Source organism: Coregonus lavaretus (genome assembly GCF_964263955.1).
Source record: "Coregonus lavaretus genome assembly, chromosome: 30".
In the NCBI taxonomy this organism is placed as follows: Eukaryota; Metazoa; Chordata; class Actinopteri; order Salmoniformes; family Salmonidae; genus Coregonus; species Coregonus lavaretus.
Window position 1 is genome coordinate 4,664,741 of NC_140017.1, and position 23,056 is coordinate 4,687,796.

The 23,056-nt window shown below is 44.6% G+C and overlaps 2 protein-coding genes across 4 annotated transcripts in view; one reads left to right on the forward strand and one right to left on the reverse strand.

Moving 5' to 3' along the window:
* Positions 1–23,056, reverse strand: part of LOC311105998 (lysophospholipase D GDPD1-like) — a 44,909-nt gene that overhangs the window by 17,191 nt on the left and 4,662 nt on the right. For 2 of the 3 annotated variants that reach the window (XR_014610292.1, XM_084148254.1), the window contains exons 1-3: positions 766–907; positions 287–444; positions 29–71 (exon numbers count right to left, since the gene is read on the reverse strand). Coding sequence is in view for 2 of the 3 variants with exons in the window: in XM_084148254.1 (XP_084004380.1) it covers positions 29–71; positions 287–422 (179 nt within the window). In the remaining variant the exon portion in view is untranslated. Of the gene's footprint in view, positions 1–28; positions 72–286; positions 445–765; positions 908–23,056 lie in introns of those variants that run through there. The other variant, XM_084148255.1, reaches the window with a different exon arrangement.
* On the forward strand, positions 7,019–22,948 carry LOC311105441 (transmembrane protein 120A-A-like; the record flags this gene model as incomplete). The annotated part of the gene is made up of 12 exons (XM_084147591.1): positions 7,019–7,087; positions 7,321–7,439; positions 7,572–7,691; positions 7,842–7,901; positions 10,044–10,139; positions 11,155–11,244; positions 11,431–11,496; positions 12,386–12,447; positions 12,634–12,726; positions 12,830–12,894; positions 22,196–22,264; positions 22,566–22,948. The coding sequence occupies 12 exons, from the start codon at positions 7,019–7,021 to the stop codon at positions 22,680–22,682; spliced, it is 1,026 nt and encodes a 341-aa protein (XP_084003717.1). The 3' UTR covers positions 22,683–22,948.

Sequence of the window (23,056 nt, forward strand, 5' to 3'; positions counted from 1 at the left end):
TCAATGGGAGGATATGGTCTTGACTCACTGCTTGAAAGCTGCCATGGTGTTCTCCAGGTTTTCACCTGCCCCTGCAAATACAGACAGGACAGAGGAGTTGGTAAGAGGCAAGTCAGCAAGATGTCAGTATGAACATGTATGCACTCACTAACTGTAAGTCGCTCTGGATAAGAGCGTCTGCTAAATGACTAAAATGTAAATGTCTTGAGGAACAGCACTGCCTTTTGTACTTTCAGTTTCATGGGTGTGTCATGTATGGATGAAGCAAGATTCCAGCAACACTCACCTCCACGATGGGATATGTGTCTGCTTAGGAATGGCTCTCTCTTCCTCCGATGCAGAAGTGTTGGGCATTTCAATAACAAGGCAGAGGTGAGCATGTACCCCGTCACCGTAGACAGCAGGTAGACAGCAGCACACATCTCTGATTCTCCCTTAACTCAACTGGGAAAGGTAACATGCATGATCAAACATAACTACACTAGCAAATACTGATAAGTCACCATGATTCAGCTTTAATACGTGTAAAAAAAAATTAAATGTACACGTTCATACTGCTGCACAGTAGCCCAATATTGGACTAAAGGAGCCTAATGTTAGGCTACTCCTTAGTCCAAGGACCTTACATGTTCTGTTTGGAAGCCAAAACAGCCAAATACTCAATCTAAACGTGAATCGATTCTCAATTGCGGTACAGTTCTAGAAACATAAATCCCTCTACTTTCATATCACACAAAAAATATTTCATAAATGCAAAATACACACTTTTTTAACCGGTTTTAACACAGTTGCAGCCGACAGTATTTTTCAGTGACGACACGTTTGTGGCGTCTGTCTTCTGTTTACACACAGTTGTTCGGAGACGCAGATAGCTAATTAGCAGAGATAGTCCACTCTGTCTTCCGTAAACATGCGCTGTAACATGGAAATATGGCCGTGTGGAAACCCTAACCCTATAAAAGGCGTGTATCAACTTAACCTTTAGTTTTTTGAAAAGTATTTCTCGTCGATATGAAAATAAGGTCCTTATGCTTCCAAAACCGTACCGCAAGCGATGCGTTTATAATGTTCAGACCGAGCGTTGTGGCTCTTAACAAACCTCCCCCTAAAGAAGACGCCTTCGTCCAATAAATGACTCTTATGTGTAATGTAATGGAACCAATTATTTTATATACATCATTGAATAGAACTGAGAGTCATGATCAAGGGCTAGCTGTCCAGTAGCAATGCCAAAGATGCAATAATGATGGCAATTAGCTAGAAATTGAATGACAGATGCCATCCGTGTAGATTGGCTAAAAATAGCTAAAGTTTGTGAATGTGTTTAGCTACAGTAGTGTGAGCCAACAAATTGCATTTTACCTTTAAGTGACAGCCTAATGCCCGAGAAGCCGGTGTTTGGAGGATATATTGGCACGGGTGTTGTTAGGCCTGGCAAACCGTATCAATATATCCTCCAAACAACGGCTTTGAGGGCATTATCACTTTTATACAACGGGTTACCAACATATTCAAATAATGATTTACATATTTTAATTAAAAACGTTATTTTTATGAATGTATTCATAATATTTCATCCTTCCACAAGATATAGTCAAGACACAAATCTATGGTTGCTACCTAAACCTGCTGGTACTTCGTTCTATCGGTTCGGTTGTCAGAGACGTGACCCAATCCTTAAGTATTTTTGTTCAGTATCTATGGACGCGACCCAGACGTTCGTTCTAAATGTTCTATTGCCATACTGGTTGGCAACGTTCTTATCCCTTGCTTGCTAGCTAGATAGCTAGCTAGCCAACTATGGCTAACTTACAGTCATGTCAAACAGTGCTGCCAGAATAACAACAAAGTAGCTGCATTTGCATTTGTTTAAGCTGTTTTCTAGTGACATTTATTTGGATACATCCATAACAATGAGCTAATGATGCGCGATTTCACCTGGCATAGAAAATGTGCTCACTCGTCAGGACACTGTTGTTCAGAGGAGCTAGCCATCAACACAGCTAACACAATCACTTCAAACTGAAGCTGGGAAGACTGCAAACTAGCTGCACTTCGTTCCGTTTTACCTGTTTTCTATTGATATTTCTTTGTATATATCCATAAAAACGATGCCGATTCATGATTTCGACTGGCTGAGAAAAGCTGCCTGCCTGTCTGTCTCATACCGACACATTCATTACTCTGTGACAGTTGGAGATCGAATTTGAATATTGAAACAATGTTGCAAATGTCGGAGACGGACAGCAAAGTTTATACAAATCTCAGCTGTTGAAAACTAAATATTAGTCTAAAGGAAATGTGAGATAATGTCTAGATGCTTTTTATAGTGGAAATCAAAATAAAAAATTGCCTGGCTGGGCTGATGAGACAGTAGATTGCATAGTCAGATGGAACAGAGTAAATAGCCATTTTAAAGTCATAGATTTAGCCAGTGGTAATTTGTGGATTATAAACTGGGTTGTTCGAGCCCTGAATGCTGATTGGCTGACAGCCGTGGTATATCAGACCATATACCACTGGTTTGACAAAACATTTATTTTTATTGCTCTAATTACATTGGTAACCAGTTTATAATAGCAATAAGGCACCTCGGGGTTTGTGATATATGGCCAACATACCACGGCTAATGGCTGTGTCCAGGCACTCCGCGTTGCGTCGTGCAAAGGACAGCCCTTAACCGTGGGAAATTGCCCATATACCACACCTCCTCGGGCCTTATTGCTTAAATAGACACCGGCTGGAATGCGGTTTTAACCAATCAGCATTCAGGATTAGACCCACCCGTTATATAATTGACAACAAACAAACTTTTCTTCTGGATGTCTGGAACTTCACGTCCGGTGATTGTCAATGTTTCTGCATGACCTGTCAGCTGAAAGCTATTGCGTCTGCAATGACAGATAACGGAAATCTTCTTCTTCTTTTTTTCTTTCTTTAAAAAGTTTTATGGCAGACTACACCAATTGGTGTATTGTCGCCACCTACTGTACGTGGTGTTGAAACAAAACAAAAATTATATATTCCATTGCGGGAAGGGGGGACCCGAGATAATACAAAAATAAATCGAACAACCATCCCACTCCTTCAGTCACATTCAAATCACATCATTACACAGGCTTCCTGTGAGGACGGAGTATTCATCGACAGGATTCCTTGTAATGCCTCTGCAGAAAAGTCCCAAAAAACGCTCAGTCGCACTCACAATGATGCATATTTTCTCCGATTTCCTCTCCATTTGCGCTGTGCAGTTGATAACCAAAGTAATAAACGCAACAAAGTCCACCTTCTTAACATGCAACATGTCAGGATCCCTCTGTTGACAAGGAACATCATATTGTGTCTCTACTCCTACTTACATTACTTCTTCAACTTCACTCCTTTTTCCCACTTTCTTCTTCGTCTTCTTCTTCTTTGGGGTTTATCGGCGGTTGGCATCCAATTGTTGCATTACCACCCCCAATTGGACTATGATATAAATCCATTATACTTTCTGATACAAACGGGAAAAGGAAAAAATAAACATAAAAAATATATATATATATATTTTAAAAAATACACCCTTCCAACTAACCATACACTCTTTAAAAACCCACTACCCCATTCCACTACTTTGACCCTATCTGCTCCTGCACCTTGCCAACGGCCAGGGAGGACGGGACAACACCACTCAACACACCCTGAAACTCTTCTGAAGTCAAATCCCCTATACCCAAATACTTCTCTGCAGCCACCACAACATCTATTTTCTGTGATTTACGATCCATTACTGCAGTACAATTGATAACTATTGCTATGAACGCTAAGAAGCCAACCTTACTTAAGCATATATCACTCGTTGGCCTATCCCTCTGTGCTGGCACAGATCTACTACTCACAGGGATCCTCTCAGGATCCCTCACCCTTGACCCATCCTCCTCTACTTTCTTCACTGCCTCAGCATACGACACCTTCTGCACTACTCTGACTCTGGCCACCTCAACCTGCCTCTCTCGCACCGGACACTTCCAATCCCCAGCAACATGGGCACCCCTACAGTTGACACACACAACTTTATCCACTGAAACTACACAATCCTCTGTCCCATGCCCTCGTGCACACTTCCCACATCTTGGAATCTCCCTCCTACACACTGCTGCGACATGACCATAAACGTTGCACCTGAAATACCGCAGTGGATTCGGCACAAAAGCTCTAACAGGATGACTGATATATTCTAACATGACTTTGTCGGGTAAAGACTCCGACTCAAAACTCAAAGGACTGACCGTGACTCCTCTGTTTCACCACGCTCACCACCGGATCTGCGCGGCACCAAACGGTGGGTATCACAAACACCAGGAATCTTCAACTTAAATTGCTCCACCTTCACACTTATCACTACCCCATAAATCATTCCAATCAATGTGCCCTATTCCTAAGCGCAAAGCAAGAAACAGATCTTGACCCAAGTTGTGTGACACGGAGCGCCCGCTCCCTCTGGGCAGAAGAAACACAAACAAATATCATAAATCCACTACAGGTTACAGGTTACCTTCACTGATTCAACTGCACCCTGAAACCACAAATGTATCTGCCAAAAGGCAAGGATCCACTTTCTCCAAAAATGTCACTCCTACTGGACCAGATTCTTCTTGATCATGTCCATCTATGTCAGGCTTGGGCTCCGAGCTCTTCATCACACCTTCCACCTCACTTAACTCACCCTCATTCACTTCCATTTCACCTCCAGAACTTGGTCTGGCTTAGGGCTCACTCTGTTTGCGCTTGACAGCAAACTTCTTCGACACACCTCCTCCCTCTTTTCCGCCATCTTCAACAGATTGACTCAACCTCCGCCTCCCTAATTCTCTTCAACCTATTCTTCCTCTCTTTTTCCCTCTATTCCTCCTCCGAAATCCAATTAAACAACTCCTTGTGAAAATATTCCACTTTTCTGCATTGAAATGTATTTCTTGCCTCCTCGAGTGACGCCATCTCTACTGCCACTCCATCCATCTGTTGTTCTCCTTTGCACACAGCTGATACTTTGTAGCCCATGTGATAACAGAAAACGGTGCTCGTTATCATTATTGCAAAATTGCTGATTGGCCGCATCTAAATATTATTCTTCTCTGGTATAACGGCTTTCGCAACAATTGGATGTGCATTCCGCCACCTACTGTGCGGGTGGATAATAAAGATCCCAAAAAGGAAATAAAGCGTGGTAAAAATATTCATACAAACTATTAAAAAGAAAGTTAAACTAAGCTAAATAAACTTGCTTTTCTGTTAAAATTCTAATCAGGTCTTTTCACAGGCTTAGAAGGATCCTGTGAGTGCATTACATTTTCTGGTGACAGTAGTCCTTGCAGTGCTTCTGCCGTGAAGTCTTGGAGCCCCAAAATCTTTTCAGCTGCACACTTGTGCAGTACAATTAATAACTGTGGCTATAAATGCTACAAAATCCACCTTCTTCACAATGAGTGCATCCAGATTACTTGATTGACATAAAACATTTGCAACTGGTTGCGGTGCATCCACCGCCATATCTTCTTCAGCAATGTGGCCTTTTGCTCCTTCAACTCTCTTCACCGCCTCCACATAGGAGATCTGCTGTACAGCCCTGATCCTTGACACCTCAACCTATTTCACCCTAACAGTGCACTCAAGGAAGTCCAGAGTATGATCCCCACCACAGTTGCAACATTTTCCATTCACAGATTCTTCAATAGCATACTTCTTCTGTCTGCAAGCATATGACTTGTGGCCATATCTTTTGCAAATCCCACACTGTAGTGGTTTGGACAAAAATGCTCTCACGGCATGCTTCACATGTGCATATAGAGTCTCCTCAAACAACAATAGTATCGAAAGGCTTTTCTCCTTCTTTCCATTTACCATACAGGTCAGGCAACGTGCCTTGACCACTCGTGGGATTTTCTGAATAAGGTACTCGTCATCTACAGTATATCTAACAAGACTCCAGATACACCGTAACTTCTTTGGCAGGCGCCCTGCTCCGAAGATGCAGGTCACTTGCGACGTGGGCAATTTTGCCAGATCCGGTGCACACCTCTTCTTCTCTTCATTTATACAACCAAAACAAGGCCTCTTCTAGTGTCCTTGATTGAATCAACCTTTCCCACTGCTCTCTTCACAGTCCTCGATAGTACAAATGGATCTCCCAAATGAACTTCCTTATTGGATTGATCCTTGTCTTCCACTATAACTTTTGTTCGTTTGATTTCACAATTTTCCATTAACTGTCACAAACTTCACTTCCCGCACTTTCAGAACCAAGTAACATTTCTGGTTCCGCCCACATCTTGGCTGCCGCCATGCTCACTGTGACTCACACAAACCACTGGTGACCATCTCAATATTCTAAAGTGCCCTTTTTTATGTCCTTAACCCTTCCTGTACTGACGTAGAGAATTATTCTATCACATACAGTAATTCAAATAAAAGCCACCAAATAAAATATAACCTAAATGCACCTTCCTTAACTATTTATTACATAATAACCTACTGAAATATGCATGTCCTTACAGCTGTGTATTGATAGCTTTTTGCCACATTACAAGGTACACAAACAAGAATGAGGATATATGCTCCTGATAATGTGCAGTCAGCACAGCACTAGGACTGTTGTCCAAAACAGGTGTTAGTCGCAGAAGTAAGAAAGAGGAATACAAGTTGGATTGGGAGGACGAGATGAAAGATGTGATAAACAGAAAATTGCAAGAGAGAACAATGTCCATGTCAATCAAGCATATTTGTAACAAAGTCAAAGTTCACTACCTGCCATAAACAGCCCATGGACACGTATTACACACTCCCTGAAAACGTTTCACATTACACGGTCAGTAACAGTTTGTTCATATAGACTCGAGCTGATCTCTGGTAGATTTAACAGCAAGACCCTGTTGACATTGCCTGTGATTTTGAGCAGTAGGCTTCTTTCAGCCAGAGGACACAAAATTCCAGGAGGACACTAAGATTTCAGCAATTGGGAATCTCACAAAAGTTAGAAAATATGCCTCCAAGTTTGACAGCTGCACTGCAAGAGTGGGAAAGTCTAGAGAAAGAGTATCATCAGATTCAGGTGAGATTTCAGATCCTATTCTAATACAAATAAAATACAATTTTATTTGTCACATGCGCTGAATACAACGGGTGTAGACGACCTTGAAAGGCTTACTTACACAGTTATATAGTGTTACAGTAATCACAGTGCTTCATCAAAAAGGAATAATCATTAGAATAGATTTAATAGGCTATACATTATTGTCAGTATCTTATATATTGATATGATGATATTTAAAATGTTGTTACCAGGAGAGTCACCGGCTATACTTGCAGAAACTAGATGAAGTTTCCAAGCTGCAGAGCAATTGCTCTTCCTCTATCGCCCACCAGCGGAGTAGACTGAAGGACATGTCTCAGTTAGTGAAGAAGTAAGTTACTGCACACATATACACACGCTCACACACACACACACCTTTGCTCTCCTTCTCTCTTTCTCTAAACGGTTTCATGCACCCTAACACACTGTTTTTCAAGGCCCTCTATCCATCCTTTATAAACAGATGTAATAAGGAGAGACTGACAGAGGAGGATGTAAAAACATTGGATGAAATCAAGGAGCACATCAAGGCAAGACCCAACACTTTCTTTGAAATGGAGGCTTTCCTTCCAAAGAAAAATGGGTATGAGTGTCACTACATTTAAAACATTATTTCACAGGTCTCGGGAGGGACATTTGAAAGAGTTGTTGGCTGTTTTCCTATTCTGAGGATTTATATATTTCAATGGCTAGTTAAATAAAACAATTCTCCTTCATATCTCACAAACTACAGGCTGTATCTCAATCTTGTTCTGGGCAATGTAAGCGTGACTCTTCTAAGCAAACAGTCAAAGTAAGTAGCTTCCACTTTAACTCTTAGAAATTTTAACATACTGTACTTCTTATCTAGTGAATTGTATATTTATATTAAAAAACATAAACCGATTAGTAGTCCTATGTCCCCATCAGACGGAGCTGATGAATAACAAATCATAAATCATGTTTCATGCTGTTTTCAGTCAAAGGTTGACGTGTAGATTTATGGAGATGGCAACAGAGTGACTTTGCATAATTAGAAACTCCCGAGTGGCGCAGTGGTCTAAGGCACTGCATTGCAGTGCTAGCTGTGCCACTAGAGATCCAGGCTCTGTTGTAGCCGGCCGTGACCGGGAGACCAATGGGGCGGCACACAATTGGCCCAGCGTCGTCTAGGGTAGGGGAGGGAATGGCCGGCAGGGATGTAGCTCAGTTGGTGTGGGTTCAGGGTTGTGGGTTCGATTCCCACGGGGGGTATGAAAAAATTAATTAATAAAATAATGTACAGTGGGGAAAAAAAGTATTTAGTCAGCCACCAATTGTGCAAGTTCTCCCACTTAAAAAGATGAGAGAGGCCTGTAATTTACATCATAGGTACACGTCAACTATGACAGACAAATTGAGGAAAAAAAATCCAGAAAATCACATTGTAGGATTTTTTATGAATTTATTTGCAAATTATGGTGGAAAATAAGTATTTGGTCACCTACAAACAAGCAAGATTTCTGGCTCTCACAGACCTGTAACTTCTTCTTTAAGAGGCTCCTCTGTCCTCCACTCGTTACCTGTATTAATGGCACCTGTTTGAACTTGTTATCAGTATAAAAGACACCTGTCCCAACCTCAAACAGTCACACTCCAAACTCCACTATGGCCAAGACCAAAGAGCTGTCAAAGGACACCAGAAACAAAATTGTAGACCTGCACCAGGCTGGGAAGACTGAATCTGCAATAGGTAAGCAGCTTGGTTTGAAGAAATCAACTGTGGGAGCAATTATTAGGAAATGGAAGACATACAAGACCACTGATAATCTCCCTCGATCTGGGGCTCCACGCAAGATCTCACCCCGTGGGGTCAAAATGATCACAAGAACGGTGAGCAAAAATCCCAGAACCACACGGGGGGACCTAGTGAATGACCTGCAGAGAGCTGGGACCAAAGTAACAAAGCCTACCATCAGTAACACACTACGCCGCCAGCGACTCAAATCCTGCAGTGCAAGACGTGTCCCCCTGCTTAAGCCAGTACATGTCCAGGCCCGTCTGAAGTTTGATAGAGTGCATTTGGATGATCCAGAAGAGGATTGGGAGAATGTCATATGGTCAGATGAAACCAAAATAGAACTTTTTGGTAAAAACTCAACTCGTCGTGTTTGGAGGACAAAGAATGCTGAGTTGCATCCAAAGAACACCATACCTACTGTGAAGCATGGGGGTGGAAACATCATGCTTTGGGGCTGTTTTTCTGCAAAGGGACCAGGACGACTGATCCGTGTAAAGGAAAGAATGAATGGGGCCATGTATCGTGAGATTTTGAGTGAAAACCTCCTTCCATCAGCAAGGGCATTGAAGATGAAACGTGGCTGGGTCTTTCAGCATGACAATGATCCCAAACACACTGCCTGGGCAACGAAGGAGTGGCTTCGTAAGAAGCATTTCAAGGTCCTGGAGTGGCCTAGCCAGTCTCCAGATCTCAACCCCATAGAAAATCTTTGGAGGGAGTTGAGTCTGTGTTGCCCAGCGACAGCCCCAAAACATCACTGCTCTAGAGGAGATCTGCATGGAGGAATGGGCCAAAATACCAGCAACAGTGTGTGAAAACCTTGTGAAGACTTACAGAAAACGTTTGACCTGTGTCATTGCCAACAAAGGGTATATAACAAAGTATTGAGAAACTTTTGTTATTGACCAAATACTTATTTTCCACCATAATTTGCAAATAAATTCATTAAAAATCCTACAATGTGATTTTCTGGATTTTTTTCCCTCGTTTTGTCTGTCATAGTTGACGTGTACCTATGATGAAAATTACAGGCCTCTCTCATCTTTTTAAGTGGGAGAACTTGCACAATTGGTGGCTGACTAAATACTTTTTTTCCCCACTGTATGCACTCACTAACTGTAAGTCGCTCTGGATAAGAGTGTCTGCTAAATGACTAAAATGTATCTTCCTCCTCAGATTTGCCTACAAAGATGAATATGAGAAATTCAAGCTGTACCTCACAGTTTTACTGCTCCTATTCGCCTTCATGTGTTATTTCTTTGTGAGCTACAGGTAAGCTTGAATAGCAATGAATAAGCCCACAAAATCTTCATAATTGTGACTTGACAGCAAATGAAGAGTTTTATTCTGAAACACAATACAGTGTATGTCCATTTTCAGAATTGTTGGTAAATGAGCTTTTATTGTTTAAAGAACCTATGAAAGAGATTGGTGTGTTTTTCACCATCTTGTCATGGCATGGGGTTGTTCAGTGACAAACATGTATTTGTTTGAAATCTATCACTTGATGGTCCTCTGTAGCTCAGTTGGTAGAGCATGGCGCTTGTAACGTCAGGGTAGTGGGTTCAATCCCCGGGACCACCCATACACAAAAAAAATGTATGCACGCACGACTGTAAGTCGCTTTGGATAAAAGCGTCTGCTAAATGGCATATTATTATTATTTCAGAGACAAATAATCATGTTTTGTTCCAAAATGCTATATACTGTATCTGCCGCACGCTCTGAGAAATAAGTAGTGATACTAGGTTTTACACAGTCAAATGTGACAAATAATGTGACATTTTTTATAAAGAATGAATACAAATGATACATTTGTGACATCAATATATATTTTTTAAATGTAAAAAAAAGTCTATACAATAATATGAGATCTGTATGTAAAATATTTACATTTGACATTTTAGTCATTTAGCAGATGCTCTTCTCCAGAGCGAGCGACTTACAGTTCATCTTAAGATAGCTAGGTGAGACAACCACATATCACAGTCAAATATACAGGATACGAACATTCCATTTTAGCTAAACAATGGCTATATAGCGATTTGCAACAAAACCCATTTTAATACACATCTAAAATCTATTAATTAAAAATCTGAGAACAGTAATATTTTACACACACATAAAGGTACCCATAAGCAATAAAATGTCATTCAACCCTGTCTAGTGTCTGAGTCTCTGTGTGTGTGTATGTGTGTGTGTATGTGTGTGTGCGTGCGCGTGTGCGTGTGTGCGCATGTGCGTGTGTGCGTGTGTGCGCATGTTTGTGTGTCTGTACCCTGTCTAGATTTGTTGACGCGATCTTCAACTTCTTGCTGGTGTGGTACTACTGCACCCTCACCATACGGGAGAGCATCCTCATCAGCAACGGGTCCAGGTAGGCCCATCAGTCTTCAGACCTAATCCCTGGCTGAGATACATCCTTACACAGCTCGAGCGTAAATTACTTTGGCAAAATAATAACTATTACAGTATGTTACAGTATGATGCTCTTCATATTCATATTTAGCCATGTCTATGTCTTTCCTGATTATTTTCTCGTTGTATTTGGTTGTTGTTTCAGGATCAAAGGCTGGTGGGTTTTCCACCATTATGTCTCAGCCTTTCTGTCTGGAGTCATGCTGACATGGTGAGCAAATTCAGGAAGCCCTTGTTGCCAATAGTTGATCACACACCAACCACACTGTAGGTTTTTTCATTGTCAGTTCCAGTTTCAAGCAAGGGTATGATAGATGGCAAACAGTTGAATCCAGTTTGCATCCAGTTTCTATTCCTTGTCAATTTCATTGTGGATCAAATTGTCCCCTTTGGTGTTAGCAAACCAGCACATTGAGTTCTGTAGCAACTCGTGAAAGTTACGTTGTATTAATAATAATAATAAAACATTTTATTTTAAGTTAATTTACTGCAGTGGGGTAAATCAGGGTCACACAGTGTTTCTTGGTAGTCTTAAACAAATCTACTTTGAAACAAAAGTATACACCTCACATACATGGTTATGGGCTTTAAAAAAAGAGGACATCTGTACCATGTCAGATATAGAGTTGAATTGTATTCAATTTTGAGTTTGCATCCCAATATTACACTTTATATATATATCACAGAAGACTGAAATATAACAAAACCATTTGAAATAGAAACACCAGATTTTCTGTGTATTTTTTAGATTTGTATAATGTTCATTAATTATGAAATTATGAAACATATTAATAACATTCCAACCAGGAGGCCACTAGAGGACGATTTTGTCATTTGACTGCAGGAAAGGGCTATGCGTTTTTCACGACAGCAGGATAAAAAGCAATTAAATCACATATTAAATAAGTAAGTATGTAAAAGTGCACTAAACATAAGGACAGACTAACCATGGAAAACACTAAAAATGATGAGTGCTTTGTAGGTGAGCATGAGCAATATGAAGATGATCCTGTATTGAACTGGGAGCCAGTGAAGTTCAACAGTATACAGTATACAATACCGTACACTGTATTCAACAGTCATTATCTGATATCTCTTAGGCCTGATGGATACCTGTACCAGAGTTTCAGGAACCAATTCCTCGCCTTCTCTTTGTATCAAAGTAAGCTTTCAAAACAAGTCTTAAAAAAACAGGAATACATTAGCGTTACAAAAATTACATAAAGTAATTGTTGAGTTTTAAAAAATGTCAACCGCCTCTTTGTGTGTGTGTGCGTGTGTGTGTGTGTGTGTGTGTGTGTGTGTGTGTGTGTGTGTGTGTGCTTGTGTATGTTCGGTGGCAACACAGGCATGGTTCACTGTATGCAGTACTACTATCAGAGCGGCTGTCTGTACAGACTAAGAACCCTGGGAGAAAGACACAACATGGACCTGACTGTGGGTGAGACACAATGTAATAATGACAATGACGCTCCATGTTATAGATACATAGTTACATAGAGATACATTTGTTTACGTCTACGCTGTGTCCATCTATCTTTTAGAAGGATTTCAGTCCTGGATGTGGCGAGGGCTGACATTTCTTCTGCCCTTCCTGTTTTTTGGACATGTGAGTATGGGATCTGGCTGTGGGATTCCTCCCAGCTCAGCATTAGTTGAGCTGGAGTTAGTTTGCTTTGTCACGTATATAATGCTGAGTCACATTGAGCCTACTTTGTTGTTGCATAGGGATTGCATAGTAAATCACACATACAGTGCCTACAAAAAGTATTCACACCCCTTGACCACATTTTGGTGTTTTACAAAGTGGGATTAAAATGGATTTAATTGTCATTATTTGTAAATCTATGAAATAACACATATGGAATGTGTAGTAACCAAAAAAGTGTTAAACAAATCAAAATATATTTTATATTTGAGATTCTTCAAATAGCCACCCTTTGCCTTGATGACAGCTTTGCACACTCTTGGCATTCTCTCAACCAGCTTCATGAGGTAGTCACCTGGAATGCACTTGAATTAATAGGTGTGCATTCTTAAAAGTTAATTTGTGGAATTTATTTCCTTCTTAATGCGTTTGAGCCAATCAGTTGTGTTGTGACAAGGTAGGGGGGGTATACAGAAGATAGCACTATTTGGTAAAAGACCAAGTCCATATTATGGCAAGAACAGCTAAAAAATGGAAAGCGAAACGACAGTCCATCATTACTTTAAGACATGAAGGTCAGTCAATACGAAACATTTCAAGAACTTTGAAAGTTTCTTCAAGGGCAGTCTCAAAAACCATCAAGCACTATGATGAAACTGGCTCACATGAGGACTGCCACAGGAATGGAATACCCAGAGTTACCTCTGCTGCAGAGGATAAGTTAATTAGAGTTACCAGTCTCAGAAATTGCAGCACATATAAGTGCTTCACAGAGTTCAAGTAACAGACACATCTAAACATCAACTGTTCAGAGGAGACTGTGTGAATCAGGCCTTCATGGTCGAATTGCTGCAAAGAAGCCACTACTAAAGGACACCAATAAGAAGAAGAGACCTGCTTGGCCCAAGAAACACGAGCAATGGACATTAGACCGGTGGAAATTTGTCCTTTGGTCTGGAGTCCAAATTTGAGACTTTTGGTTCCAACCGCCGTGTCTTTGTGAGACGCGGTGTTGGTGAATGGATGATCTCCGCATGTGTAGTTCTCACCGTAAAGCATGGAGGAGGAGGTGTTATGGTGTGGGGGTGCTTTACTGGTGACACTGTCTGTGATTTATTTAGAATTCAAGGCACACTTAACCAGCATGGCTACCACAGCATTCTGCAGCGATACGCCATCCCATCTGGTTTGGGCTTAGTGGGACTATCATTTGTTTCTCAACAGGACAATGACCCAACACACCTCCAGGCTGTGTAAGGCTATTTTACCAAGAAGGAGAGTGATGGAGTGCTGCATCAGATGACCTGGCCTCCACAACCCCCCGACCTCAACCCAATTGAGATGGTTTGGGATGAGTCGGACGGCAGAGTGAAGGAAAAGCAGCCAACAAGTGCTCAGCATATGTGGGAACTCCTTCAAGACTGTTGGAAAAGCATTCCAGGTGAAGCTGGTTGAGAGAATGCCAAGAGTGTGCAAAGCTGTCATCAAGGCAAAGGGTGGCTTTTTGAAGAATCTCAAATATAAAATATATTTTGATTTGTTTAACACTTTTTTGGTTACTACATGATTCCATATGTGTTATTTAATGGTTTTGATGTCTTCACTATTATTCTACAATGTAGAAAATAGTAAAAAATAAAGAAAACCCCTTGAATGAGTAGGTGTGTCCAAACTTTTGACTGTTACTGTATATCTTGATTAGATTAATCAAATCAAATGTTATTGGTCACGTACACATATTTTGCAGATGTTATCGCAGGTGCAGCGAAATTCTTGTGTTTCTAGCTCCAACAGTGCAGTAATACCTAACAATACAATACACACAAATCGCAAAATAAAAAGAAAGGAATTAAGAAATATCAGGATGAGCAATGTTAGAGTCCGGAATATAAATATATGTATATGATGGTGTGTATAGACATTATGGACAGTATATGAATAGAAAGGGTGTGAACAGCAGTAGTTATATAGGATGAGCCTTGACTAGAATACAGTATTGTCACGATCGTCTAGGAGTGAAGGAGACCAAAGCGCAGCGCGTTGAACGAACATGACTTTAATTAGAAAAAGCACACGAACGACAAAAACAATAAACCAAGACGACTAGTGAAGTCCACAGTACAACGACTGAAACGCGGAACAAAAACCCACAAACCAAGGAGAAACCACACAGTTTAAATATGGCTCCCAATCAGAGATAACGAGCCGACAGCTGACACTCGTTACGTCCGATTGGGAGTCATATGACTAATCAACGACAAAACCAAACATAGAAATGAACAACTAGATCCAACATAGAAATACACCCTAAATGAAAATAACAACCCTGGCTCAACAATCAGAGTCCCTGGAGCCAGAGTGTTACAGTACCCCCCCCTAAAGGTGCGCACTCCGGGCGCACCAGCATACAGTCTCGGGGAGGGTCTGGGTGGGCGTCTGTCCACGGTGGCGGTTCTGGCCCTGGTCGTGGTCCCCACCCCACCTTAGTCACCACCCGCTTCCCTAGCCTCCTCCACATGACCACCCTCAAACTTACTCCACCTGGATTTAGGGGCAGCACCGGGCTAAGGGACAGCACCTGGCTGGACGGCTCATGGCAGGCTGAAGGATCTGGCTGCTCATGGCTGGCTGACGGATCTGGCTGCTCATGGCTGGCCGACGGATCTGGCTGCTCATGGTTGGCCGACGGATCTGGCTGCTCATGGCTGGCCGACGGATCTGGCTGCTCATGGCTGGCGGAAGGCTCTGGCTGATCCTGTCTGGCAGAAGGCTCTGGCTGATCCTGTCTGGCGGAAGGCTCTAGCGGCTCTGGTCTGGCGGACGGCTCTGATGGCTCATGGCAGACGGGCGGCTTTGCAGGCTTTGGGCAGACGGGCAGTTCAGGCCCCGTTGGGCAGACGGCAGACTCTGGCCGTCTGAGGCGCACCGTAGTCTTGGTGCGGGTGGCAGGAACAGGCCGGGTCGGGCTGGCGACGCGCACCGTAGTCTTGGTGCGGGTGGCAGGAACAGGCCGGACCGGGCTGGCGACGCGCACCGTAGACTTGGTGCGGGTGGCAGGAACAGGCCGGGTCGGGCTGGCGACGCGCACCGTAGTCTTGGTGCGGGTGGCCGGAACAGGCCGGACCGGGCTGGCGACGCGCACCGTAGTCTTGGTGCGGGTGGCAGGAACAGGCCGGGTCGGGCTGGCGACGCGCACCGTAGACTTGGTGCGGGTGGCAGGAACAGGCCGGACCGGGCTGGCGACGCGCACCGTAGTCTTGGTGCGGGTGGCAGGAACAGGCCGGGTCGGGCTGGCGACGCGCACCGTAGTCTTGGTGCGGGTGGCAGGAACAGGCCGGACCGGGCTGTGAAGACGGACAGGAGGCCTGGAGTGAACAGCGGCCACCACCCGTCCTGGCTGAATGCCTACCCTCACACACTCTGTGTGAGGCATCAGCACAGGACGTACAGGGCGGTGTACCCCTGGCCTGGTGGCCTCCTGGATACTCCCCCTTTTCTCCTCCGTCAGCCCCGTCGTCCATGCCGTGTGCCCCCCCCTAAAAATGTTCTGGGGTTGACTCACGACCCTCCGACGATGGCCCTGCTGCCGCCGTTGCTCCTCACTCGCCAGGGCCTTGATCCTTCCCCAAGGTCCCTTGCCTCCGAGCATGTCCTCCCAGGACCACGATGTGCCCACCTGGGCCATCGCCAGCCTCTCTATCTCCTTGCCCGGTGCCTCCTCCCATGTCCAGTCTCCCTGCTCCTGGACACGCTGCTTGGTCTTTCTATGGTGGGTTATTCTGTCTGGACGGCTCTGGCGGATCCCGGCTGGACGGCTCTGGCGGATCCCGGCTGGACGGCTCTGGCGGATCCTGGCTGGACGGCTCTGGCGGATCCTGGCTGAACGATGCACCCCGTAGGCTCGGTGCGTTGAGCAGGGACAGGCCGGGCTGGGCTGGCGAAACGCACCACAGACTTGGTGCGGGGCGCAGGAACAGGCCGAGCTGGGCTGGCGACGCACCCCGTAGGCTTGGTGCGTTGAGCAGGGACAGACAGAACCGCACTGGGGACACACACCCCTGGCCCTACACGGGGATCAGGAACGGGCCGGACCGGACTGGAAACACCCCCCAGTACCTCTCGCCGTGCCTCCACACTTTCCATCCCCTTCGTAACCAGTGGCCCCCTTAAACTGGCGGCCATATCTGCCAACCTCTTGCACTCCTCCGGGCCGTACACCTTCTGCCCCGACGTCGTGAGCCCCCCCCTAAAAAATGTTCTGGGGTTGACTCACGACCCTCCGACGATGGCCCTGCTGCCGCCGTTGCTCCTCTCTCGCCAGGGCCTTGATCCTTCCCCAAGGTCCCTTGCCTCCGAGCATGTCCTCCCAGGACCACGATGTGCCCACCTGGGCCATCGCCAGCCTCTCTATCTCCTTGCCCGGTGCCTCCTCCCATGTCCAGTCTCCCTGCTCCTGGACACGCTGCTTGGTCTTTCTATGGTGGGTTATTCTGTCACGATCGTCTAGGAGTGAAGGAGACCAAAGCGCAGCGCGTTGAACGAACATGACTTTAATTAGAAAAAGCACACGAACGACAAAAACAATAAACCAAGACGACTAGTGAAGTCCACAGTACAACGACTGAAACACGGAACAAAAACCCACAAACCAAGGAGAAACCACACAGTTTAAATATGGCTCCCAATCAGAGATAACGAGCCGACAGCTGACACTCGTTACCTCCGATTGGGAGTCATATGACTAATCAACGACAAAACCAAACATAGAAATGAACAACTAGATCCAACATAGAAATACACCCTAAATGAAAATAACAACCCTGGCTCAACAATCAGAGTCCCTGGATCCAGAGTGTTACAAGTATATACATATCAAGAGGGTAAAACAGTATGTAAACATTATTCAAGTGAAAAGTGTTCAATTACTATTTACATAGGGCAGCAAATATAACAATACATGTTAGAAACACCTTTGGCAGCAATTACAGCTGTGAGCCTTTTTGGGTAAGTCTCTAAGAGCTTTGCACATCTGGATTGTACAATATTTGCCCATTATTATTTAAAATATTCTTCAAGCTCTGTCAAGTTGGTTGTTGATCATTGCTAGAAGGAAATGTTTAAGTCTTGCTATAGATTTTCAAGCTGATTTTAAGTTACAATTGTAACTAGGCCACTCAGGAACATTCAATATCATCTTGGTAATCAACTCCAGTGTAAATTTGGCCCAGTGTCTGTTGGAAAGAAGATCTGAAGCAGGTTTTCTTCTAAGATTTTGCCTGTGCTTAGCGGTGTTCTGTTTATTTAAAAAATGTTAAACTCCATAGTCGTTGCCAATGACAAGCATACCCATAACATGATGCAGCCACCACCATGCTTGAAAATATGAAGAGTGGTACTCAGTGATGTGTTGTGTTGGATTTTCCCCAAACATAACACTTTGTATTCAGGACATAAAGTTAATTTCTTTGTCTCATTTTTTGCATTATTACTTAAGTGCCTTGTTGCAAACAGGATGCATGTTTTGGAATATTTTTATTATGTACAGGCTTCCTTCCTTTCACTCTGTCATTTAGGTTAGTATTGTGGAGTAACTACAATGTTGTTGATCCATCCTCAGTTTTCTCATATCACAACCATTAAACTCTGTAACTGCTTTAAAATCACGATTGGTGTCAAGATCGTCTAAAACAGGAGACCAAGGCGCAGCGCGTTGAGTGAACATGATGACTTTAATTAGTAAAGTACGTCAATACAAAACAAAAGACGATAGTGAAGTCCACAGTGGCAATGACTGTACAGGAACAAAAACCCACAACCCTCATAAGAAAACACACAGAATAAATATGGCTCCCAATCAGAGATAACGAGCCGACAGCTGACACTCGTTACCTCCGATTGGGAGTCATCGACCAAACCTAGAAATGAAACCAACAGAAAGGCAAACCTAGAAATAACCCAAATGCCCAACATAACCAAACCAAAACCCAACAAAACAAAATACACCCTGGCTCAAATACACAAGTCCCAGAGCCAGAGTGTCACAGTACCCCCCCCTAAAGGTGCGCACTCCGGGCGCACCAGCATACCGTCTAGGGGAGGGTCTGGGTGGGCGTCTGTCCACGGTGGCGGTTCTGGCCCTGGTCGTGGTCCCCACCCCACCTTAGTCACTATCCGCTTCCGTAGCCTCCTCCACATGACCACCCCCCAACTAAACCCCACTGGATTAAGGGGCGGCACCGGACTAAAGGGCAGCACCGGACTAAGGGGCAGCACCGGACTAAGGGGCAGTACCGGACTAAGGGGCAGCACCAGGATAAGGGGCAGCACCGGGCTAAGGGACAGCACCGGACTCAAAGGCAGATCCTGGCTGGCTGGCTCTGGCGGGTCCTGGCTGGACGGCTCTGGCGGATCCTGGCTGGACGGCTCTGGCGGATCCTGGCTGGACGGCTCATGGCTGGCTGAAGGATCTGGCTGCTCATGGCTGGCTGACGGATCTGGCTGCTCATGGCTGGCTGACGGATCTGGCTGCTCATGGCTGGCTGACGGATCTGGCTGCTCATGGCTGGCTGACGGATCTGGCTGCTCATGGCTGGCTGACGGATCTGGCTGCTCATGGCTGGCTGACGGATCTGGCTGCTCATGGCTGGCTGACGGATCTGGCTGCTCATGGCTGGCGGAAGGCTCTGGCTGATCCTGTCTGGAGGAAGGCTCTAGCGGCTCCGGTCTGGCGGACGGCTCCGGCTCATGGCAGACGGGCGGCTTAAGCGCCTTTGGGCAGACGGGCAGTTCAGGCCCCGTTGGGCAGACGGCAGACTCTGGCCGTCTGAGGCGCACCGTAGGCCTGATGCGTGGTGCCGGAACTGGAGGTACCGGGCTGAGGACACGCATCTCAGGGCTAGTGCGGGGAGAAGCAACAGGGTATGCTGGACCCTGGGGACGCACATAAGGGCTAGTGCGGAGAGCCGGAACAGGGCATACTGGACCCTGGGGACTCTCATAACGCCTAGTGCGGAGAGCAGCAACAGGACGCACAGGACTCGGGGGACACACAGGAGACTTGGTGCGTGGTGTAGGCACTGGTGGGAAAAGGCTGGAGACACGTACCATACAGCTAGTGCGTGGAGGAGACACAGGGCTCTGCAGACTTACAGGAAGCCTAGTGCGTGGTGTAGGCACCGGTGGTACTGGGCTGGAGCGGGGAGGTGGCGCCGGAAATACCGGACCGTGCAGGCTTACTGGCCCCCTTGAGCACTGAGCCTGCCCAACCTTACCCGGGTTGATGCTCCCCGTCGCCCGACCAGTACGGGGAGGTGGAATAACCCGCACCGGCCTATGAGGGCGAACCGGGAACACCATGCGTAAGGCTGGTGCCATGTACGCCGGCCCGAGAAGACGCACTGGTGGACTGATGCGTTGGGCCGGCTTCATGACATCCGGCTCAATGCTCAATCTAGCCCGGCCGATACGTGGAGCTGGAATGTGTCGAACCGGGCTATGCCTGCATACAGGAGACACCATGCGCTCTACTGCGTAACACGGTGTCTGCCCGTACTCTCGCTCTCCACGGTAAGTCCAGGGAGTAGGCGCAGGTCTCCTACCTGACTTCGCCACACTCCCTTTTAGCCCCCCCCCAAGAAATTTTTGGGTAGTACCCACGGGCTTCCAGCCTCGACTCCGTGCTGCCTCCTCATACCACCTCCTCTCGGCTTTAGCTGCCTCCAGCTCTTCACGAGGGCGGCGATACTCTCCCGGTTGTGCCCAAGGACCCTTTCCATCCAGAATCTCCTCCCAAGTCCAAGAATCCTTTATAGGCGTCCATGAATCCTTCGGAGCAGGGTCCTGTTGCCGCTTGACACGCTGCTTGGTCCTTTTATGGTGGGTTTTTCTGTCACGATCGTCTAAAACAGGAGACCAAGGCGCAGCGCGTTGAGTGAACATGATGACTTTAATTAGTAAAGTACGTCAATACAAAACAAAAGACGATAGTGAAGTCCACAGTGGCAATGACTGTACAGGAACAAAAACCCACAATACCCACAGGAAAACACACAGAATAAATATGGCTCCCAATCAGAGATAACGAGCCGACAGCTGACACTCGTTACCTCCGATTGGGAGTCATCGACCAAACCTAGAAATGAAACCAACAGAAAGGCAAACCTAGAAATAACCCAAATGCCCAACATAACCAAACCAAAACCCAACAAAACAAAATACACCCTGGCTCAAATACACAAGTCCCAGAGCCAGAGTGTCACAATTGGTCTCATGGTGAAATCCTTGAGCGGTTTCCTTCCTCTCCGGCAACTGAGTTAGGAAGGATGCCTGTATCTTTGTAGTGACTGGGTGTATTGATACACCATCCACAGCCTAATTAATAACTTCACCATGCTCAAAGGGATATTTTTTTACACATCTACCAATCGGTGTCCTTCTTTGCGAGGCATTGAAAAACCTCCCTGGTCTTTGTGGTTGAATCTGTGCTTGAAATTCACTCCTCGATTGAGGGACCTTACAGATAATTGTATGTGTGGGGTACAGAGATGGGGTAGTAATTCAAAAATCATGTAAACCACTAATATTGAACACATAATAAGTCCATGCAACTTATTATGTGAATTAAAAAGCACAGTTTTACTCATGAACTTATTTAGGCTTGCCATAAGAAAGGGGTTGAATACTTATTGACTCAAGACATTTCAGCTTTAAATTTTTTTATGATTTCAAACATTTTCTACAAACAAAATTCCACTTTGACATTATGGGGTATTGTATGTAGGCCAGTGACACAAAATCTCAATTTTAAATTCAGGCTGTAACACAACAAAATGTGGAAAAAGTCAAGGGGTGTCAATACTTTCTGAAGGCACTGTAGATCTTCAGTCATATTGTAGAATTATGCTTTGTCATGTTTCAGCGGCTCCTGAACCAGACCTGGGTTTTAAACTTGAAAGAATAATTTCAAATACTTTATCTGTGCCAGTTTGAACTTGCCTGGATTAATAAACCAATAGAAAAGTCCAAAAACTGATAACCCTGCCCATCTGGAACTCCAGGCAGACTCAAGCACGTGCTAAAAGTATTTTTCAAGTATTTGAACCCTGGTCTGCCCTGAACATTTTATTGACCTAGCATTTGGTATTGTGTGTGTGTGTGTGTGTGTGTGTGTGTGTGTGTGTGTGTGCGTGCATGCGTGTGTATTACTTAATGTGTGTGTTTAAGATGTGTGTGTAAAGTAGGTAAGTGATGTTTTGTGTTGCAGTTTTGGCAACTCTACAATGGACTCTCTCTGTTCAAGATGGCTCGGCTCCCAGACTGTAAAGAGTGGCAGGTCAGTGTGCCCTCAGACAGCTTTCCTGATAGACATATTCTTTGCTCCGACACCCCCTAAAGTTATTCAGTTGATAATGATAAAGAGGGCCTCATGTCTAAGCAATGGTAATGTGTAAACATGGCATTTGGTTTGTCCATAACATTTTTATTAATTTTTTTAACGTATAATGCCCTTTTCATTATAGTCTCCCATCCATAAATGCAGACAAAAAGCCATCCAATTTTCTATTATATAATAATAAAAAAGCTGTCTTCCCCATCTTACGCTAGTATTTACAATTTCTGCTGTGTCATTCTAGGTCTCAATGTGTGGAATCTCATTCCTCATTCTGTTTATGGGCAACTTCCTCACTACTGTTGCAGTAGTCCGCACCAAGCTCAAGAGCAAGGACCAGGCAAAGCCCAAGGGTCAGTGAGATGGAGAGATGAAGAGGATACACAGAAACTGCATCTGCTGGTTCTTCCCATAGGAGCTTCTCCAGAACAATTCTATAATCATGGCTCATTTACCAGTGATAGAGGATCATGGGCAGTATTCAATGATCCCCTACTTTGGTTGCTTCGGGGTTGCTACTGTATAGATTTCTGAATTGGTTAAATATGAAGACGTTTCTGCTCAATACAATAATGGCACAGCATTTCAGCATGTTTATGGTGTGACTTAGACATTTCAGAATAATTTCGACGAAATTAAAAGGATAGAATAATAATCATAGTGTGATTGGGATTGTGTAAAAACACGGCCTCTTATTGCGAAAATAATATATTATATACCCTGGACCTATCTCAT